Source organism: Xenopus laevis, chromosome 7L (genome assembly GCF_017654675.1).
Source record: "Xenopus laevis strain J_2021 chromosome 7L, Xenopus_laevis_v10.1, whole genome shotgun sequence".
Taxonomy (NCBI): Eukaryota; Metazoa; Chordata; class Amphibia; order Anura; family Pipidae; genus Xenopus; species Xenopus laevis.
The window spans coordinates 35,283,878-35,303,337 of record NC_054383.1 but is presented as its reverse complement, the minus strand read 5'-3'; the positions used below and the strand labels follow the sequence as shown (position 1 = coordinate 35,303,337).

At 38.7% G+C, this 19,460-nt stretch overlaps 1 protein-coding gene across 1 annotated transcript; it reads left to right on the top strand.

Moving 5' to 3' along the window:
• Positions 1-5,547: 5,547 nt before the first annotated feature.
• Positions 5,548-19,207, top strand: dnajc12.L (DnaJ heat shock protein family (Hsp40) member C12 L homeolog). Its single transcript, XM_018226679.2, has 5 exons — positions 5,548-5,747; positions 7,988-8,066; positions 10,379-10,518; positions 15,574-15,748; positions 16,267-19,207. The coding sequence occupies exons 1-5, from the start codon at positions 5,667-5,669 to the stop codon at positions 16,359-16,361; spliced, it is 570 nt and encodes a 189-aa protein (XP_018082168.1). The 5' UTR covers positions 5,548-5,666; the 3' UTR covers positions 16,362-19,207.
• Positions 19,208-19,460: the final 253 nt, after the last annotated feature.

Sequence of the window (19,460 nt, the reverse complement as noted above, 5' to 3'; positions counted from 1 at the left end):
TTCCCTAATACCTGTGTGCTCTTATTGTCATTTATAGTAGCCTTCCTAAAGTTCTGTAGAAAGAACCATGGGGTATGATGAAAACACTGGCATTTCCCAGCAATGCCATCCAGTTATGTAAATCTTTTAGAGCTTACTGATCAATAATATTACATTGATGAGCCTAGTACCAATGAAATAGCACCAGGGAGATTCAAATGCCTGAATAGCAGAAATTGCAGTAATGAATGTATAGTATGACTTCTGTAAAAGTTTTGCACTATTGTTGTGTTTTTAGTTTTTTTCTTTTTAATCTTATAAATGAACCTGCTAGGTCAATGACTTTCAGCCTATGACTCCCCAGCTTATGCTCACTCTTTAAAAAATGAATACGCCGGTTGGTTGGTTTCTGAGGTTGTTTTTAAAGGGATACTGTCACGGGAAAACATGTTTTTTTCCAAAACACATCAGTAATAGTGCTGCTCCAGCAGAATTCTGCACGGAAATCCATTTCTCAAAAGAGCAAACAGATTTTTTATATTCAATTTTGAAATCTGACATGGGGCTAGACATATTGACAATTTCCCAGCTGCCCCTAGTCATGTGACTCGTGCTCTGATAAACTTCAATCACTCTTTACTGCTGTACTGCAAGTTGGAGTGATATCACCCCCTCCCTTTTCCCCCCAGCAGCCTAATAACAACAGAACAATGGGAAGGTAATGAGATAGCAGCTCCCTTACACAAGATAACAGCTGCCTGGTAGATCCAAGAACAGCACTCAATAGTAAAAGCCAAGTCCCACTGAGACTGATTCACTTACATTAAGTAGGAGAAATAACAGCCTGCCTGAAAGTAGTTCCATCCTAAAGTGCAGGCACAAGTCACGTGACTGGGGCAGCTGGGAAACGGACAATATGTCTAGCCCCATGTCAGATTTCAAAATTGAATATAAAAAAATCTGTTTGCTCTTTTGAGAAATGGATTTCAGTGCAGAATTCTGCTGGAGTAGCACTATTAACTGATGCGTTTTGGAAAAAACATGTTTTCCCATGACAGTATCCCTTTAATGCTATTGTGAAAAGTGCTCCACATGATTGTTTTATGTTCCCGCTGTCTTTTCTTTTAATCTGCAAGTTAATAAGCTATTTCATCTATAATAAAATGTGAACAAACAGTTTTTCCCCCATGTATGAGCACAAATTGCTCACTGTTCCATCCTACATTCTGAAAGACTGTTCATTAAATGAATTATAAAATCCATTTTTGTGTCCCTCTCATATGTTATTTTTCTAAAGAGCTGGGGGTTCCAGGGGACACGGAGGATATTGGTATGACATATGTATTATAAAGATAAATGCTTCAGTGCAACACGGGGAAAGATTCACCAATGCTCAAATTTTGTTACTGCTTAGGAAAAAAACTTACAGAGCATTTAATATTTACAAATGATTTGGGTTACTGACCCGAGCAGTCAATAGACATTATCTGGGGCTCGAGTTTTATTTGTATTCTTAATGCTTGTCTAAACTGATCCCAGATCTGCCCCTAAGTTACTTCACAGGATATGAGAATGTTTGGTTGGGTTTACAGTGTAACAACTAATACATTACAGTATCACCCTAGCTTTTCAGTTTTATTAAAATGCCTGTCTGAGGGACCAGCCCTGGAAATAGTTACAAGCCTGCAGGACTGAATGATCCTGGAATTTCAGGGGCAAGAAACAATAAAGCATGTTTGGCTTTAGCAGGTGGTGTATTTCTAGCTGGATTAGTAGCAAAGTAGGGTCTAAAGCGGGGATCCCCAACCTTTTTTACCCAGGAGCAATATTCAGATGTATAAAGAGTTGGGGAGCAACACAAGCATGAGAAATGTTCATTAAAGTCAAATAAGAGCTGTGATTGGCTATTTTTAGCCTCTTATGTGGACTGGCAGCTACAGGAGTCTCTATTTGGGAGTAAAGCTGGTTTTTATACAATCAAAAATTGCCTCCTACCAGCAATTCAAAAATGAGCACCTGCTTTAAGGCTCCTGGGAGCAACATCCAAGGGGTCAGTGGTTACAATGAACACTTAGGGGCCGATTCACTAAGGGTCGAATATCGAGGGTTAATAAACCCTCGATATTCGACTAGGAATTAAAATACTTCGAATATCGAAGTCGAAGGATTTAGCGCAGATAGTTCGATCGAACGATCGAAGGATAATTCCTTCGATCGAACGATAAAATCCTTCGAATTGAATGATTCAAAGGATTTCAATCCAACGATCGAAGGAATATCCTTCGATCAAAAAAAGTTAGCCAAGCCTATGGGGACCTTCCCCATAGGCTAACATTGACTTCGGTAGCTTTTAGATGGCGAACTAGGGGGTCGAAGTTTTTTTTAAAGAGACAGTACTTCGACTATCGAATGGTCGAATAGGCGAACGATTTTTACGACGAATCCTTTGATTCGAAGTCGTAGTCGAAGGTCGAAGTAGCCCATTCGATGGTCGAAGTAGCCCAAAAAAAACTTTGAATTCAAAGTTTTTTACCTTCGAATCCTTCACTCGAAGTTAGTGAATCGGCCCCTTAGTGTAGAAGGCAACTGATTTCCTCTGTTACCCATGTCCAGAACCTGTATATAATAGGTCATTGCTAGATGTACAGTATATAGTTTGCTGGTGAATGGTTACATTTAGGGCAGATGTCATATTTATCTAGTGCAATCTATGGTAATTCTGTGTAGATATCTGAACTGCACCATTGAATCATGCAATTTATTAATACTGTACTATAGGATTCCAAAATATTATTCCACGTTTCTTTTGTGAGATAAGGAATGTCCCTTGTCTGTTTTTCCTGTAGCTTTTCCTCAGGTTCCTCAGGTTTATTCAGTAAGGAGTAGCACTGGGGGACAGGTTTGTTAAGAGAAGGACTAAAAATCATCTGTTCTAATATATTTAGGGGTAGTATCGATAGTAGATTGGCCCAACTGAGTTTTCAGTGCATGTCTTAAGCTGGCCATAAATGTAAAGATTTTTAAAAGATCCGATCGTCATCGTGAGACCACGATTATCTCGTACGAATTGTCCATCAACTAAAAAGACCATTAAATAATGATTTAGTGCACAGGAGAATTCAGTGGCATGTCATATTTAGAGAAACATTTACTATTTCTCTAAACGCTACTATATCAACAATACATATCTACTATACCCATTTTATATCACAGCGTACTGTCACACATACAGTCCCCTATGATTTACAAGATAACAAAGGTCACCACTGGAATCCCCAGATGATTTTTGTGGTCACAGCCCCATTGCACCCCCTCCTAATGGCGAGCACAACTTTCCCTTTTTTGCTATAGTTTAGAAAAGAGAAATGGCCAGAATCATGTTGTAGCTCCCGTCATTCCCCAGCTACAGCCAGGTGATCCCAGTATTGGTCAATTAAAGGGGAACAATTTGGGAGTTTTAAACCTGCTGCAGGTAAAATTTAAGTGGACCATACATACACTGGCAGATTAAAGCTGCCAATATCTGTCATTTAGACCAATTGGGTAGCATATCTGCTCGTGTATTGGGCGTTTCGACGAGTCTCCCCGATCTATTTTTCTTGGTGATCAAGGACCACATAGGCTAGTTGATGTGGTCCCTGTTCCATCTGTGCTCATTTCCTTCATTGTAATCTGATTGGTTGGCCCTAGGACTGAACGATCAGATTAACCTGATATCGCCCTGCCTTTGGTTGGCATATTGGGTTAAGATCCACTCGTTTGGCAACCTTGCCAAATGAGCAGATCTTATCATGTATGGCCACCTTTAGTGGTGTAACAGTAGTACCCTGGCCCCCTCCTACAAAAATTTTTTTGGAGGGGCCTTGGCACACAGCAGCACAGCAGTGGATTTTCTTAAAGGATCAGTAACATCAAAAAATTAAAAAAAAAATTTGTTTGTATACTATGACAAAAACACACCAGCACATATTAAACTTTAAAATCGCAAAGTCATTATTTAGAAATAACTTACCGAATCTCCGCATGCTCTCCTCTTCAGAAAAGGCGATCGGGTGATCCATCGTGCAGCACTCGATTTCTCCTCCCTGCCTTCCTTATAGGAGATAGCCAGGGAAGAGTAATTGAGCGCTGGATGATGGATTGTCGCCATGTCGCCTTGCAGAAGTGCCGAACAGCCGAAGGACCCGAAGCCATGAAAACAGCTGAAGCCGAAATCCTGAAGCGGCGAAAAGACCCGAAGTCATGAAAACAGCCGAAAAATTAAAGTCCTGAAGTGGCGAAAAGACCTGAAGTCACGAAATAAGGTGAAGGTGAAGTCCTGAAGCCACGAGTTCTATTCTACTGAACACCAGTTTTTGTATATTTTTAATCCCCTGGCCACCAATGTATTATTTTAATATTCTATAGGCCCCTGCAACCTATGCTTTAAAAAAAAAACAAAAAAAAAACTTTTAAGGGGGGGCCGTGGCGCCAATGTTTTTTTAAAAAAATATTCTTTGGGGCCCAATTTTTTTTAACTTGTAAGGGGGCCCTGACCATCAATAGCTTTTTATAACTTGTGTGTGGGGGGGGTGTTACTTTTCTAGCGCTGATGTCTGTGTGGTCTTTTAACTGTGATGTGGAGTGGGCAGGATATGGGGTGGGGCTTGGGCGCCAGTTTGGGCCCAGGGGGTTCCAAAAATTTTGTTGTACGGGGCCCCATGATTTCTAATGGCGGCCCTGTTTATAAGAACTAAATGTATAAACTGAGAGAAAAAAAACAATATTACATTTTCATTAATTGGGAATGAAATGCATATATGACTTCTGTCATCTAACTCATCGGGGACTGTATGTGAATATAAACTTGTATAACCTGTTGCTCTCCGGCTGTTTCTGATCTCAGTGTGATAATGTATGTAATAATAAGTAAATCATCATAAATAATCATCAGTCTATCCACACATTGGATTTGGAACTTCTATATACAGGTATGGGATCCACTATCCGGAAAGCTATTGTCCAGAAAGCTCTGAATTAAGGGAAGGCTGTCTCTCATAGACTCCATTTTTATCAAATAATAAATCTAATTAAAATAAAAAACACAATTTCTTCTTTTTCCTGTAATAATAACACTGTTCCTTGTACATTATCCCATTTAAGATAAAAATTAATTCGGTTTATTGGGTTTATTTAATATTCAAGTAATTTTTTTTTTAGTAGACTTAAAGGGGAACTATCGTGAAATCAATAATCACATAAATGAATCAGCACACCAGGTTATGAAAATCTGTAAATATAATGGATATATATGGAGATCCAAATTACGGGAAGATCCATTATCCAGAAAACCCCAGGTCCCAAGCATTCCCGGATAATAGATCCTATACCCGAAATATAATTATTAAAACCCAATATCCGATAAACCTCTTAGTTTTAAAGGTATGCATGTTGGCATATTTCCATGATGCTCAAGCCACAGTTTACTGTATTTTCGCTACAGCGAGCTTTGTTCATAAACTACAAATCCCAAGCTACCCTACTTCTTAATCAGTTGATTCCTCCCCTCTTTGCCAATATAAAGCAACAAGTGAGCCGTTGCCCATTTAAACAGGCAGTTTGGAAGCCTCCCAGTGTGTAGCAGCTGCAGGGTTTTTCTGTTTCTGGGTAGCAGTTATTTGTCAGTGTGAGACTGTCTGCACGACTGGATGGATTCTATTCTAAACTGCAGCTGCAGCAGCATGGAGCCAGATTATTATTCCCTGCTCGGCTGTGATGAGCTCTCCACGGTCTGTATTTATTGCTACTTTTCCCAAATATATTTCAATATTTGCATTTTGTGCTTGGCTTGTGTTGGGATACAGTGTGTTTATTTCAGCAGTGCATGACTAGATTGATAGGGGTTTATTATCTTAGGTTACATTACATGAATCCATGTACAAGCTGTTTGCATATGAATAGGAATGAATATGTTTTGTAGGTGCGGATGTTATTCATATGGGGTTTAGTCATCTGAATACTGACTAGTGGGCTTCATTAGAGTTGAAATCTACATAGAAACTAAGGTCTATATTTGCATAATCTTTCAAACCAGGGAGGAATGGGAACATTTTGTTTGGGGAAGCTACACTTTCTATTAGAAAATTCACTAAATTGAAGAAGTGGTTCACTTTTCAGTTAACTTTTAGCGGGGTTATTTACTAAACGCTGAATGCAAAAATCAGGAAAAATTTGTGATTTCTTTAAATAAAATTGGACTTTACGTAATTACGGATTTTTCGGAATTTATTAAACCCTGAGGATGGAAAAGTCTGAATCAGAAAATCCGGCATCTCAGACCGGTCGAGGTTGCATATAAGTCAATGGGAGAATAACGTGAAGGAAAATGGTCTTTCGATAATGAGTTTCTGGATAATGCGGACAGAGGACAAGGCCAAATTATAGTATAGAAATGCAAAATGCCATCCAATGATTTATATGTGAATATTAGCTCTATACAAAACATTTGATCAAATGTATTTTTTGCAGGTTGTGTTTTATATGTGATATAGGGCTATGAAATAACCAGCCTCAAACTGGGTGATGTAGGAGGCAATAAGTTCAGCATGATGGGCATAAACTCACCCTGTATTAGTTCAGTACATATGCATACCTCCCAAGTGTCCTGTTTTTCGTGGGACAGTCCCGATTTCAACAGCTCAACCTGCAGTCCCGGATTGTTACTGAATGTCCTGACTTTCCCTTTGATCTCCTGCACTGAACAGCAAACAGAAAGATACAAAGTTTCTAACTTAATTGGCTTGCGGCAGAGAGCCGAGAATACGTGGCAGGTGCTCTTATATGCTTTCTGTAACAATTTAGGATAAGCAAAGAAACAATTGTAACAATTAAAGATAAGCAGGTCTCTTGGGGAAACTGTGATTGCAGCTTAAAGGGCCATTCACCTTCATAAGCAAAACTGTAATAACACATAAAAACCACAGAAATGTGTTCAAACTTTCGTAACCTGACACATTTTGTAAAATGAACATGGTAGATAGGGGGTGTGGTCACAAAAATGGGCGTGGGCAAAATAATAATAAAAGCAAATCTTTTTGTCCCTCTATTTTCTATTTCCAAAATGTTGGGAGGTATGCGTATCTGGAAAACCCCAGGTCCCAACCATTCTGGATAACAGGTCCCATGCTGAATATAATATTTGTCAAACTGTGATGTTCGTTTTAGCTTACAATATATTTTTTATGATTTTACTGTGCTTCAGGATCAGAAACTTTTGACTCATCTTTTCCATCAGCATCTCCTACCTGCCAGAAGGTTTGCTGCTTTCTTCCCTTTGTGTATTGTATGGTGCTCAGCCGCAGGAAATTAACTTCACATGATTCATAAAGTCTATATGGATTTGTGTCATCTGTGCTGTGCAAATATGTATTCTGAGCAGGCTTCTCTTAATAGTCTTTTTGATTTACAAATCGTCTCTGTAATGCCTTTTTTGTGCAATATATGCATGACTCTTGAAATAATAATTATACATATGTAGCAGCAATAGCAACAGCACTCATATGTGTTCTGCCTCTTTGCCTAGTATTAAGCCATTATAATATATTTTTTTTCTAAAAAGCAGTGTATAATGCTTCCCTGAGCATTGCTAGTCCATTAAACCATGGGCTTTACATTATTCCAGTCCTCTGTCATGCTTCCTTGTGCCATTATTTAAAATACAGGTATGGGATCCATTATCCAGAAAGCACAGAATTATGGAAAAGGCCGTCTACCATAGACTCCATTTTATCCAAATAATGCAAATGTTGAAAAATGATTTCCTTTTTCTCTGTAATAATAAAACAGTACCTTGTACATGACCCAAACTAAGAAATAATTCATCCTTATTGGAAGCAAAACCAGCCTATTGGGTTTATTTCATATTTATGTGATTTTCTAGTAGACGTAAGCACACTTGACAATGTTGATAGGTAACTAATGGTGATGTGTTTGAAGGAGATCGAGATTTATTTTATTTTTTTACTTTTAGGTTGAACAGATTCTTGCAGAATATAAAGTAAGAGCACTTCAATGTCACCCGGATAAACATCCTGGAGATAAAAAAGCAGGTATATTTTCATTGTATACACAAAACACTGGTTCAAAATACAACTTCAGTATTGTGTGTAAACATAGCTTCCAACATTTAAATCAACAAATGACCAATTAGACCACCTGTTCCACCCTGACCCCACCCCTTTTTCAGCTCCCACAAATAACTGGACCGTAGGGAGGTATGTATGAATTGGATTGGAGCAGCTGTCCCTATAAAGTGGGTACCTTATTAAATACAGTAAAGTGATTATAGGTTAGCACTCCCAACACCAATGACGCTACTACTTTAGGTAATTCAATAATTCATGCATTTTTATAGTGCATTTTTTCATTAAAAAAAAAGTACATGAATGAATAAAATAATTATATATGAAAATAAATGAACATGAAATTAATTTAAAAATGAAAAATTTAAATTAAGATTTAAAGCACTGCGTATCTTGACAGCGCTATATAAATAAATGATGATGATGAAGATTAATACATTATCGCAATTCTTTAGAGATTAAGGGGCAAATTCACTAAGAGCTGTAGTTGCGCCAGCGACAGCTTCGACACACTTCGCCAGGCGGAGCTTCGCCAGCGCTACGCAAATTCACTAAAATCCGAAGTTGCGCTCAGGGAGGCAAACGGTAGCGAAGTTGCGCTACCATTAATTCATTAAGCAAAGCGAAGTTACGCTAGCGATGCCTAATTTGCATACGGCGCCATGTTAAAGTACAATGGACGTATATGTAGCAGCAAATACATTACACTACACAAGGCTGGGAAAGCTTCAAAAAATAAAATAGAGTTGTTATTAAACTGTAACATGTGCCCACTGTATAGTTTAGGTGCCATATGTTAGGAAATGTAGGGGGGAGGAGGGTACCCCCAAAAAAATTTAAGATCTTTTTCAGCCTATCACCTTTAAAAAAGGAAAAGACGCCAGCATATTAGGGACTTAGAAAAAATGTAAACCTTTTTTGAAGCAATCCTTATCTACTCTATTGCACTTCGCCTGGTCTGAGGTGGCGAAGGCAAGTCTGGCGCAAGAGGTAACGTTCAGTAAAATGCGCAAGTTAGTGAATTAGTCCCTTCGCCATAGCGCAACTTCGCCTGGCATAAGGGTGCGAAGTAGCGCTAGTGTAGGTCCACTTCGCTAGCGAATTTACGCCAGCGCCCATTAGTAAATCAACAAAATCATAAGTAACAAATGACGTCACACTCGCAAATTTGTGATAGCATTAGCCACTTCGCACTTTAGTGAATTTGCCCCTAAGAGTTAATGAGATGAGAGTTTATATACCTGCTGGTTTCCTGATAAAAAAAAGTCTAATAATATGTAAGTAATCTTTCCAAAGAACATTGAGCAACAATATAAGGCAACCCAAGTATCAAATTGGCCAATAAATTTTATTTTGCAATCTTCTGTTCCCATTTAGTGCCTTAATTTGGTACTTGGTTAAAGTTCAAAATTGACATAAACTACATGGAAATTTTTTACATTTTGCTCATGGTCCCACTTCTTGCACCCTAAGGTAGAGTCCTGCAGCGGGTGGGGTACCCGCGGTTACCCACAAAAACCTGCGGGTTGCGGGTAGAAGTTCCAGGTGCAGGTATAGACGAGGGTTGGCAGGTTCTGCGGGTTTGTGGTCTTCTCAATATCGATTTTTACTCCTTTTTTTTGATCACACCTACTTCCGATGATGTCACCTCTGGTTTACAATGACAGCACTTCCTGATTCTTGATGGTCAGTGGGTCCGGGTTGTGGATAAGGTACTTGCGGGTCGGGTAGCGGGTCCAAGCAGGTAAGAATGCGGGTCTGGGTAGAGGATTGCAGGTTGAGGCTACGGGTTGGGTAGGGGTTCCAAAAAATGGACCCGTGCAGGACTCTACCCTAAGGCACAGCCCTTTGCACTCACAAAAAGCTGCTCTCCTCTCTGAATGAATGTTTGGCAGTGTTGCATCCAGGTTGGCATGAGATGGGCGGTATGTGGGCAGTCTAGAAAAGCAAGGGGGCAGTCTTGGGGAGGGAGAACCAAGGTGCTGGGTAGTCTCTTTGCATCTTACAGTTCAAGGCAAGGAACAGAGCTTGCAGTTGAAAACACAAAAGGCTCAAGTGGATGCCAATTCAGGGTTCCAGCACCAGTGCAGTTGCCAATAACAACCAATCAGTAAGTAGATTTGAACTGCTAGAAGTCAGAAATGAAAAGCAAAGATTTGATTGGTTGGTAACTGGAAACAGTGTAAAGCATATGCAATGTAACCATAAAACTTAAATATGTCTTTGCTTATAACAACAATTTTCCTGTTAACCAACTAGCTGTTTCCTGATTTTCGTAGTGGAAGATTTCCAGAGACTTCAGCAAGCCAAAGAAACTCTAGCAAACGAGGAAAGTCGCGCTCAGTATGATCACTGGCGAAGGAGCAAAATTCTGATTCCTTTCTCACAGTGGGAAGCGCTGCAAGATTCTGTTAAAACTGTACGTATTCCTTTTTGGGCAACAAAATAGTTGAGCTATGTCTCCATGTAATGTTATAAAGGATTTTGACTTAGAGAATTCATGTTTAAATGTTTGTGGAAATAAGATATTAAAGTGGAAAGTGGAAGTGGAAAAAATTCTTCAACATTATGCCAAATTGGTTTGTAGGAGACCAAGTACAGGTATGGAATCTGTTATCCAGAAACCTGTTATCCAGAAAGCTCTAAATTACAGAAAGGCCGTCTCCCACAGACTCCATTTTATCCAAATATTAAAAAAAAAAAATGTTTTCCTTTTTCTTTGTAGTAATAAAACAGTACCTTTTAATTGATCCCAACTAAGATATAATTAACCCTTACTGGAGGCAGAACCAGCCTATTGGGTTTATTTAATGTTCACATGATTTTATAGTAGACTTAAGATCCAAATTACAGAAAGATCTGTTATCTGGAAAACCCCAGGTCCCAAGATTTTTAGGCAGCTTTGAAAAGCAACTCAACATATATATTAACCTATGATTGCTGTGTTTATATTTGATAGCCTCTGATTTTTCCCATTTGTTTTTTAAAACAAAGTTGACCTAACTCCCATCCACCAATTTACCTAATTTATCAAAATATCCGTTTGACTAGTGATGTGCGGGCCAGGGTTTCCCTGACCCACACCCGACCCTAACCCGCCTTGCTAATACCCGCGCCCGCCCACACCCGCTTCCAGGGGTCCTTTTATAGACCCGCGCCGATCCGCCCAGCCGATGACGTCATATAAGGGGCGGGGCGAGCAGATGCGACACTATAAACCTGGAAGTCGGATGCCGGCATTTGAAGGTGGCCATCCGTAAGGAGCACTGTGTGGTCACCCGAACCCGCCCGCACATCACTACCATTGACTTTTACATGACTTTCGACAGGTTTTAGCTGGAGTTTTTTCGGATTTTTAGCAGCTGTGGAGCAAAATAAATCTTTAGTTTTTTTGAGTTTTCCCCCTAAAAACATGGACCAAAATATATCAAGGTTTCATAAATAGACCCTTACTATTGTGTAGGATGGGGGGACTGTAATCAGTGACAATCCAATGGTTAAATTTGTATAATATGACCATACGCACATGTGGCCCAATTCCCTACAGAAAAAATTGGCTTGTGTGTGATATAATTACAGATGCATCAAATACATCATTTTGGAATTCATCTGAATACCTTGGCAAAATACTAAGAAGAATCCAAACCCTAATTTATATCATAGTCCTAATATTTTTAAACAAAAAAAGGTACAGGGCTTGGTTTTCCATCACTATAATTAAAATTAAAAATGTTATATTTAAATTAAATCTTGCATAAAGGTTTGCTTATGCACTTGGGCATTGATAATAGTTTAGTAATGGAAGTGTATTGGGGGGTCTTCTTAACTGAGAAGGATTGAAGGGTTTTGTGGATGACAGATGGTGCAACTCTAGGCAGTGTCAGCTGGTGGCTACTAAAGCAAATTAAGTACTGTTGCATAAAAGCGCATTAACTTGAGGTATGACAACATCATTTTGCATCTTTATAAGTCACTAGTAGGGCTTCAATTTGAGTATTACTATTCCTTTTATTCCTTTAAAATAGAAGTTTATTTGGCAACATCTGAGTAAATATGTGGTTGTGCAGTGTCTCATTTGGCAGCGACCTGTTGTGATGACACTGAAACACACACAAACATTTCCCAAACAAAGCATTTAGGTAACTCATTAATGACTTGTATTATAGTGACCCCTTAGCTGTTTGGATGTTCCTGCTCTACTCTGGAACGCCCCCTGTACACACATAGTTTGTGGCATTACCACTCACACAGATAACATTCCACTGAACTTGATTTATCAGTCATATTTCCACATATGGGTCCCAGACATGTATTGTTGGCACAAATTATTTCAATGTTCAAGCATATTCCGTGCATATGTGAAGCTAATTTATAGTAGCTGTTTTTTATAGTAACTAAAAGAGAAATTAAGACGCCCATTTATCAACATTCTCATTTTAGTGGTTTTAGAGGGTTTTGAAATTGCTTATTAGCTCATTTGCTCTACAACTATGAATACCATGTCTTTATTAAAATTAAAAGTTTGAATGAATACAATGCTGAACAAGCTGAATAGAAATCCAATATCAAGGTATTTGGAGAATTAATAGCGAAAAAAAGATCTGAAATCCTCAGTCTGATTGGCTAAAAAAAGAAAAGAAAAGAAAGCACAGCTCCCACTGACTTCTGTGGGATATTGACTGCTTTTACTTGGCAAAAAACATTTTTAGAGTTGGTTTTTACACTATAAATCTCAAATTTGTAGAGATTTTTTTTTTTTTAAAAACAAACGAATTTGATTCATGATAAAATAGAAATTGAAATGTTAGTAAATATACCCTAAAGAGTTTGAAAAACTTCCACGTTACCTGATGTCTGCAGGTAGCCTTGCATGTAGATACAGAAAAGACAAGAGAAAAAAGAACCTTGTTTTGTGACTGCGGATTGCCTTCAAAGGTTAAAACTAACCCTCACTTCTATAGACCGTGTGTCAATTCTTTGAGCGACCAACTTTTTCATTCACCAATCAGTTAATACATATATGTAAATTCCCCAACTTATGCCATAAATATAAAGTGCGAGTGCTTAAATAAATACAACCAATAAAATATTGATTGTCACTACACCGGCTCTGTGTGTATTTTATCAAAAACGTTGGTACCAATTAGATTAGCAAATTCATAGTATTATATTAGTTAAAAAATGAATTGTAATTAATTGATATAAGTTATAAAGTGCCTGTGTTGTATTAATTGATAAAAGACCTCTTAGTTCATATTTATCGTGATAATTGAGGTAATAAATACGAAAAGTGACCAGTGCTAATAATAAAAAAGGTTGATTGAGTAAGTTTAAATTAGTACTTCTCAGTTGCAGATTAACCCAACCGCTCCTTGAGGATAAGTGAGGAATTGTGAAAATAGATAGTTGGTGGAGTTGCTCCCAAGATTTCTAGTTACATTTTTTCTAAGTCCCTAGGAGCACCACAAAGTGGGAGAAGGCAGAGACTGAAGGGCTGCTGTCTCGTTTGTTAATCTTTTCTGTCTAAGAAGAGAGGCTATTTAACCCTAAAAAACCGCAGACCATTCAGTTCATGGAGAGAAAACAGGTTTAAAATAAAGTTACAGGAAAGATGCCTGTTTGTTTAAAAAGTGCAATTTCTGTTCACCGAAGTGAAATAATTATTAAAAGAAAATCAAGAGTCAAGTCTTGCCCTAACGCGCGTTTCGCACAGCTTTCTCAAAAGGCAAGTAGTATCTATTTTCACAATTCCGCACTTATCCTCAAGGAGCGGTTGGGTTAATCTGCAACTGAGAAGTACTAATTTAAACTTACTCAATCAACCTTTTTAAAAAGTTGGTCGCTCAAAGAATTGACACACGGTCTATAGAAGTGAGGGTTGGTTTTAACCTTTGAAGGCAATCCGCAGTCACAAAACAAGGTTCTTTTTTCTCTTCTCTTTTCTACAATAATTTTTATCCTTGTGTGTACTGTAGTTTTACGAGACATTTTAATAAAGAAAGTAAGTGAAACCCTATTATTGCATGTAGATACAGACTGGCTAGAAGTAAGATTACTACTGGTGTGGGTAGGTGGGTGTAAGTGCACCATTCTGTACATAACAGCAATCAGTAGGACACCCCTGCACAGGGCCGCCATCAGGGGGGGACAGGGGGGACAAGCGTACCGGGCCCGGGCATGAAGGGGGGCCCGGCAGCGCTGCATTTTTTTGAAGATCCGGGCCCCCCTTACGAGCGCCCGAGCCGTACGTCTTGCCTCTTCAGTGCCGAATGCGGAAGTGCCGTAAAGCCGAAGCCGATGCGACGAAAAGACCCGAAGTCACGGAAAAAGCCGAAGTCACGAAGCGCCGAAAAGACCCGAAGTCACGAAAACAGCCGAAGCCGAAGTCCTGAAGCAGCGCAAAGACCCGAAGTCACGAAAACAGCCGAAGTCCTGAAGCGGTGAAAAGACCCGAAGTCACGAAAGGAGGCGAAGTTGAAGTACTGAAGCCATGAGTTCAATTCTACTGAACACCAGTTTGTGGTTTTTTTTTTTTAATCCCCTGGCCACCAATGTATTATTTTAATATTCTATAGGCCCCTGCCACCAATCTTTTTTTTAAAACTTTTGTTTTGGGGCCCCAATTTTTTTTTTAACTCGTAAGGGGCCCCTTGCCACCATTGTTTTTTTTTGGGTTTTTTTTTTAAAAAAAAAATTAATTTTCTTTTTGGTGGCCCCAAATTTTTTTAACTTGTAAGGGGGCCCCTGCCACCAGTTTTTTTTTTTTTTTTAATTTTTTTTGGGGCCCCAATTTGTTTTTAACTTGTAAGGGGGCCCCTGCCACCATTTTTTTTTTTTCAAAAAAATTTTTTTTTCTCCAAATTTTTTTTTTGGGGCCCCAATTTGTTTTTAACTTATAAGGGGGCCCCTGCCGCCAATGTTTTTTTTTTTTTTCAAAAAAAAAATTAATTTTTTTTCAAATTTTTTTTGGGGCCCCAATTTGTTTTTAACTTATAAGGGGGCCCCTGCCGCCAATGTTTTTTTTTTTTTTCAAAAAAAAATTAATTTTTTTTCAAATTTTTTTTTGGGGCCCCAATTTGTTTTTAACTTAGAAGGGGGCCCCTGCCACCAATGTTTGTTTATTTTTTAGTTTTTTTTACATTTTTTTTGTTGGGGCCCCAAGTTTTTTTTAACAGGGGGCCCCTGCCACCAATGTTTTTAAAAAAAAAAAATTTTTTTTATAAGGGGGCCCTGACCATCAATAGCTTTTTACAACTTGTGTGGGGGGGGGTTACTTTTTTAGCGCTGATGTCTGTGTGGTCTTTTAACTGCGATGTGGGCGGGATATGGGGCGGAGCTTGGTCGTCAGTGTGGGCGGGGCCCAGGGGGCCCCAAAAATTTTGTTGTACGGGGCCCCGTGATTTCTAATGGCGGCCCTGCCCCTGCATGCCATATTTTTATGACTGATAGTAAAAAAAACTTCCTTTTTCTTCAGTCAATGCACTGGGCAGTGCAGAATAAAAAAGAGCCAATGTTGGAAGCTCCCACTTGTGATCCTTCCAAGATGCCGGATGAGGTTTCTTCCATGTGTGATGACAAGAAAAATGAAAGTGATTTGCTGGACAAAACCCAAGAGGACAATGAAGTGTTGTCACCTAAGAGCCCTCAAGGTAAAAGTTCACCAGCGGTAGCTGCAATATTTCATGGCCCAAATGATGTTTTTGTATTGATGAAGTGCAAGGATAGTGTTGCTGGATGTGTGATGTAGTTCATGAACAGCTAGAGGGCTGAAGGCAACAATAGTGTGAATGTGAAATCATCAGAAAGGGATTTCCACAACCTGTATAAAAGCTCTCTTTGGCCTCAGTGACTACTAAGATCCTCATATTTATAACATGGGTATACTTTTTTTTTATCATGCAGAAGGTTCAGTAAGTCATGTGAAACAAATTGCATTACTAAGCACTGATTATAAATGATAACGTCACTAAGCATAATTTATTTAGACCTTTAGATTTTATTGTTTATTTAAAAAAAAAAATACCTGTACTACCCTTGCTTCCAAGACCTGTCTTAAACCAGGTCTCCCAACGTGAATGGCACCCTTAATTATTTGTGATTTTTTTCCAAGCTTTGCACATTCCCATAAACATAGGAACTCATTTCACTCCCTTTTTGCTATTTTTAGGAAGTCTGGACACACCCTACAACCTTCTTCACTTCCGGTGGTCAGCAGAAGCCCCTTCCGACCTTCTTCGCAAATTCAGGAATTATGAAATCTAAATATCTCTCCCCAAAGATATTTAATACTGTCCTATTGATCTCTCCATATTGTTGTGAATAATATTAATCTTTTATTATCTGCATTATACGTTATGATAAACTATGGCAGCAGAGTGATGTACTGTGTTAGCCACTGATGAAAACAGGATAATGTAGAGAAGTTGATACCTTTTATTAGCTAAATTGGTAGAGGTACAGGCTTTGTATGGCATTGTAATGCAGAGGAAGTAAGTCCCAGAAATAATCTACTAAATTAGCCACTTTCACTGCGTTATTCTGTTTTGATAAACTTTGGTGGCTGGAATGGATTTTGAGGAAACAACCTATGTAAGGGTTAGTCCACACGAGGAGATTTGGGGAGATTTAGTCGCCTGGCGACTAATCGCCTCTTCTTCTGGGCAACAATCTCCCAGAACTGCCTCGAGGTGTCTACCGATCCGTTATAATGAAAAGTCGCCTGCACTAAAGCACACTAGGCGTCCGAAGTCGCCCAACGTTTCCTCGTGAGGCAGATTGTTGCCCAGAAGAAGAGGCGATTAGTCGACAGGTGACTAAATCTCCCCGAATCTCCTCATGTGGACTAACCCTAAAGTTTTGGAAGGCTGTAGGCCACATGCATGTCTGCAATTGTGGAAGTACATGTGCCCTTACAGTATATACTTATATCTCCTGAAAGTCTAACATGCTAACTTTTAATATATACAGTATAAGCATAAAGTATTTAAGCAAACTAACCAATAAAAAGAATGCTAGAGTTGACTTGGGGTTATGACAATAGGTTTATTGGATCAGCAGCAAGATCTTATTCCTAGTAATGGTGTGTTACCCCACTAGACTGACGCCCTCCACACTACTGGTGCTCTTGCCCATCCTCAGCTTAGCACTGAGCATAAGGACTCGACTGTAGTTGATGCTTCTCTGATCAGGTGCTTAACCTGGGGCTTACAGATGTGGAGCATTGTTTTTAATTTTTATCAACTAGCTGAATGGAATACCAACTATAATTGCTTTCCAGCTGCCTACATATTTAAAGTTTGGTGCCATGTGCCTGGCTTGTGCATATTAGTTTCTGCAGGATGTATTAGCATATATCATCAGGAAGCATGAGCTCTGCAAAATGTGTAGACGTGAATTTGTAACTGAAACATAAGAATTTCACGTGAGCTGGAACGTATTTCTGCCTTGTGTCCTCATTTCAACCAGTTATTAATGTAAAATAATCTGAGCAACCTCCTGTTTGACCACCCACGGTTAAGGCCAAAAGGGTTTCCTTTTAACAGGGCCTTATTGTAAATGAAATGCAATTTATGTTGAATATTCAACAGAGCCCCTTCTCTAAGCCCACGGGTAAAGGACCTGTGCAGAGTGGCATCAACTACAGCCAATTCACTGTGCTCATTGCTAAACTGAGATTGGGCATGACTACAACTTGTGGCCAATATATTTAGGAACTGAAATGTGGCCATGTAAACAAACCATTTGCCCAGGAGTTGGCATGAAATGAATCCCATAACTATAAGTACAGTATTCCAGTTCAGTATCCATTCAGTGTAAAGACCATAATCCTAAACCAGAAGGGTGGATTTGTTTTCCCTAAACACATGCCCTATATATGTTGGAAAAGGGCAGTAAGAAAAACTCTTCAAGTCAGTTATAAAAAATATAGATTTCTTACAACTTAAGGTTGTAAGTTAGATATATATATATTTTTAGGGTCAGTATGTCCTTATTATTTATATATGCAACATGTACTAAAACATTAATAATATATATTCTATTTACAAGTAAGCGTTATTGTTATTTATGTTTGAACTTTCTGCCATAGATTATTCTCTACAGTAAGCTTTTTACATCAACCATTTTTTTCATACGAGTTGGAACTGCTGTCCCAGTTGTGCAATTGATTATATGGATTATTTGGAAACTAGAATCAGGTGGGTGATGATGAAAATACCTACTCATTGAGTAATGAGTCATTAATAACATTTGAACTAATCACCAGACCTCCCTAGACTGCCAGCCCTGTGCCCTTTCTGACTTAATTTATTTGTATTATAACATAACAGGAGGCCAAAGTTAAAAACTTGCAGCCAGCCATCTTACATTAAACAAAAAGAGGCTTTTTGATTAAATGTCCTGAGAATATATAAAGAATATATCAAGCATAGCTAACACTGATGTTGTTGGACTGCAACTCATACTATACAGTAGTCAACCATTATATAATCAAGGGTTCAAGTATGTTGGGAGCTGTATTCCAGCAACATTGAGGATGGAGTCTTAAAATTACAGTCTGGTAGTGATGACCCTCTTGCATCTGTAAGAAGCTTTCGGGCACTTCTATTGGAGTGAACTAGGGGACAGGGAACTGTGGGAGAAACTTATTAAAGGTTTACATTCCCTTCAAATAGTTGTTGCCCATTTTCATATTCTGTTTATCTCTGTACAGTCATGTTGTATGTGCTTAGCAGCTGTATAATGTGGATATCCTGCATTGCAAAGAGCATGGAAATCAGTGCCTTGATGACATGATTGATCCCCGTGTGTATGACATGGAGCCATTCACAGTTTTATTAGTGTTCCTTTACGAAGGAATGACTTATGAGAGAATGGAACCAACATGATTCTGTTTCTCTGGGAAAATCCTGCAAAATATAAAATGAGATTCTGCAGAAATATTATTCATGCAAATAAAATGATACCAGTATGCAGGAACAGATAGAACCAGCCTCTTACTGCCCTACTGTCTCTTTGTATTACCCTTTACTATGTGTACCTCCTACTGCTCTGTATTGTATTGCTTATTTGTATGTATCATATTGTGTAATAAAGTTACTGAGACTAAATAGTGCTGTATCTTTATTAATTCACTTTACCTGCTATAAAGAAATATTATGTCAAACCTGAGCATGACCATAATATTACAGCCTTCACCTTTAATATCTGTTTTTTCCTTCTAAGGCAAGGCATACTGTAGCTTTAAAGGCACAGTAAAGGGTTCCTCTTATTTTTTCATATAATTCAAGTATCTCTAAATGCTACATGATAGTGAATTTCTCCTGTGCAATCTTATCATGCAAAAGCACGAGAGTTTGTGGG

What these genes read in the sequence shown, in the direction of transcription:
- dnajc12.L (XM_018226679.2), top strand. Translation starts at nt 5,667, where the DNA reads ATGGATTCTATTCTAAACTGCAGCTGCAGCAGCATGGAGCCAGATTAT. An exon ending in TCCTGGAGATAAAAAAGCAG is followed by an intron (nt 8,067 to 10,378) that starts GTATATTTTCAT and finishes TGATTTTCGTAG; the next exon opens with TGGAAGATTTCCAGAGACTT. An exon ending in GTCACCTAAGAGCCCTCAAG is followed by an intron (nt 15,749 to 16,266) that starts GTAAAAGTTCAC and finishes TGCTATTTTTAG; the next exon opens with GAAGTCTGGACACACCCTAC.